The sequence below is a fragment of the Sparus aurata genome, chromosome 9 (genome assembly GCF_900880675.1).
Source record: "Sparus aurata chromosome 9, fSpaAur1.1, whole genome shotgun sequence".
NCBI lineage: Eukaryota > Metazoa > Chordata > Actinopteri > Spariformes > Sparidae > Sparus > Sparus aurata.
In genome coordinates this window covers 36,651,283-36,654,115 of record NC_044195.1, presented here as the reverse complement: position 1 = coordinate 36,654,115, position 2,833 = coordinate 36,651,283, and the positions used below count along the sequence as shown (strand labels likewise).

The 2,833-nt window shown below is 39.6% G+C and overlaps 1 protein-coding gene across 1 annotated transcript; it reads left to right on the top strand.

The window, feature by feature from the left end:
* The first annotated feature begins 365 nt into the window (after positions 1–365).
* LOC115588757 (olfactory receptor 6N2-like) lies at positions 366–1,415 on the top strand. Its single transcript, XM_030429526.1, has 2 exons — positions 366–423; positions 805–1,415. Exons 1-2 carry the CDS (start codon positions 366–368, stop codon positions 1,413–1,415), a joined length of 669 nt encoding a protein of 222 aa, XP_030285386.1.
* The last annotated feature ends 1,418 nt before the right edge of the window (positions 1,416–2,833 follow it).

Below are 2,833 nucleotides of genomic sequence, written 5' to 3'. Positions count from 1 at the left end.
GTAGTCAACTTCGCGGAGCACAAAGAATGGACACAATGGACACAATGCCGTCATCTGGCTCTGGCTCTTCTGAAACATGTTAACAATTCCTCACCCAAACTTCTGACCAGTTAGCAAAAGGCTTTCAACCCCCACCTTTAGGTCTCCTGAAACCTGAGTGTTCCTGTGAAACCCTGACTACAAGTTCAGGCCTCTAGAGTTTGATGAAGTTGTTTACACGGTAGCAGTTCTTGATTACAAGACATAATGAGATCCATGGAGAGTGAAGAAATCTGATAAGAACACATTCCACTGAGACGAACAGTTCACATAGTAAGTTCTGGAGATGAATGCACAAACTGTGTTTTCAGGTCAGGTAACTGTTAATGAAAAAGACTCTCCAGTTCAGGTTACATGTTAATGCAGTGACAGTGATTTTATCAGGTATTACTCCTATTTGCCAGTTATACGATCTGCCTATTTAAATCATTTTGTTTTTGACAACCTTAATGGCTGATGAATTAAATCTAACATATATAACTCTTGATGGGCATGTGGAAGTAGAAAAATACAGATATCTTTACTTTATGGTTATGTTCACAGTATATATTCTGATAATCTGCAGTAATTCTACTATTGTGTATCTGATCTGGAGGCACCAAAACCTCCATGAGCCTATGTACATTTTTATTGCAGCTTTGTTGGTCAACTCTGTTCTTTTCAGCACTGCTATCTACCCAAAGCTTCTGATCGACTTTTTGTCTGAGAAACAGATCATATCATATTCAGCCTGTCTCTTTCAGTTTCATATATTTTACTCTTTAGGTGGTTCAGAGTTCTTACTGTTGGCAGCCATGGCCTACGACAGGTATGTGTCTATATGTAAACCGCTGCAATATGCAAATATAATGAGGAAAACTACCGTCAGTATTTTCTTGGTCTTGGCCTATATTCTGCCTGCCTCTCAGGTCGCAGTGCCAGCTGCACTGAGTGCTAAAGAAAAACGCTGTAGCTTTACTTTAAATGGAATTTTTTGTAACAATAAAGTTTACAAACTTAAATGTGTGGTCTCACGGGAACAAATTATACATGATATTGTCATTTTGCTTAATGTTTTACTTCTCCCTGTGCTTTTCATACTTTTTACATACACCAGGATACTTCTAATATCTTATCGAAGGAGTACAGCAGTCAGGAGAAAAGCTTTTCAGACCTGTTCACCACACTTACTGGTTTTGATCAACTTTTCCTGTTTGTGTGCATATGATGTCATCACGGTACAGCTGGAATCTGCTTTTCCAAAGACTGTAGATTTTATAATGACTTTACAGATAGCAATTTATCATCCTCTCTTCAATCCAATCATGTATGGGCTGAAAATGAAAAAAATTTCTAAATGCCTCATGAGGTTGTTCTCTCCAGCAAGAACAATCTGAGCGTATTTCACAATAAACACACAACAGATGTTTGTACTGTTATCTCATAGTTGATTGTGATGTTCTGTGTAGTTAGAATGTTTCTTTTGATGACAGTACAGTGACAAATAGTCAAATCTGACATTTTTCTGACTCAGCTCTATTAAGTGAAGTGACGTTTTAATCAGTTTAGTTGGAATTTAAATTTTGCAATCTGTAATTTAGGTGTAAACTACTAAATAGAAATGGTGAATTTTGATGTTTTGTGACACTGATTGATGTAATGAACTATTATATTAATCAATCTTATTTTCACAATGATTGATTCTTAATGAATTACAGCACATTAACCGATCAGCCACAACTTTAAAACCACTGACAGGTGACATAAATAACATTGATCATTTCATCACAATGCGATGTTCTGCTGGGAAACCTTGGGTGCTGGCATTCATGTAAATGCCACTTGACACCCACTACCCATCAACACTGTTGTGGACCAAGTACACCCCCTCATCTCAACAACACTACCCGATGGCAGTGGCCACCCAGCAGGACAATGTGTCCTGACACACAGCAAACACTGCTCAGGAACAGCTCGAGGAACACAATAAAGGGCCCAAGGTGTTGACCGGGCCTGCAAATTCCCCAGATCCACAATCTGATATAGCATCTGTAAGACGTGCTTAGCAGGTCTGATCCAGGGAGGCCCCACCCCCCAACATACTGGACCCAGATGATCCACTAGAAAGGCCCTGGTGCCAGACACCAAGGGATACTCTCAGAGGTCTTAACTCCATGTCTTGACAGGTCAGAGCTGTTTTGACTGCACAAGGGGAACCTTCACAATATTGATCGGTGTATCATAGGTGTGATTGGCAAAGGACAAAAAAAACAGGAAAATATACAGTGGTTATATATTCCGGTTTTGCCTACAGTAGACAATGCAGCCTAGAAAGGGGTCTCCTCTGACAGGAATTTAAAATATCCTGCTAATCAAAGAATAAACCTCACATCTATGCATAAAACAAGGCAAATAATTATTCACTTAATTATCATATAGCATCAATATGACAATGAAAACATTTTACTGATTGTGTAAAAAAGGAGAAACAGACTACTTTAACAAGTTTTTACTGGGAGACACTGACATAAAAAAGGCTAATTCAATGACATCAGCTACATAAAATTGGTTTCTTCGCTAATTGAGACACAAAGTGCTTCTGACTGTAAATCCCTGCAGATTGTGGTGAGGACAGCAGAGAAAATTATCGGGGCTTCTGTTCCTCCCATCCAGGACATTGCAAAAAAAAAAAATGCTGCCTGACCAGTGCTTGTAACATCCAGAGAGACACCTCCCACCCCCACCATGAACTGTTCTCCCACCATGGACTGTTCTCCCACCATGGACTGTTCCCCCACCATGGACTGTTCCCCCA

What these genes read in the sequence shown, in the direction of transcription:
- LOC115588757 (XM_030429526.1), top strand. Translation starts at nt 366, where the DNA reads ATGAAAAAGACTCTCCAGTTCAGGTTACATGTTAATGCAGTGACAGTG. An exon ending in AGTGACAGTGATTTTATCAG is followed by an intron (nt 424 to 804) that starts GTATTACTCCTA and finishes TTTACTCTTTAG; the next exon opens with GTGGTTCAGAGTTCTTACTG.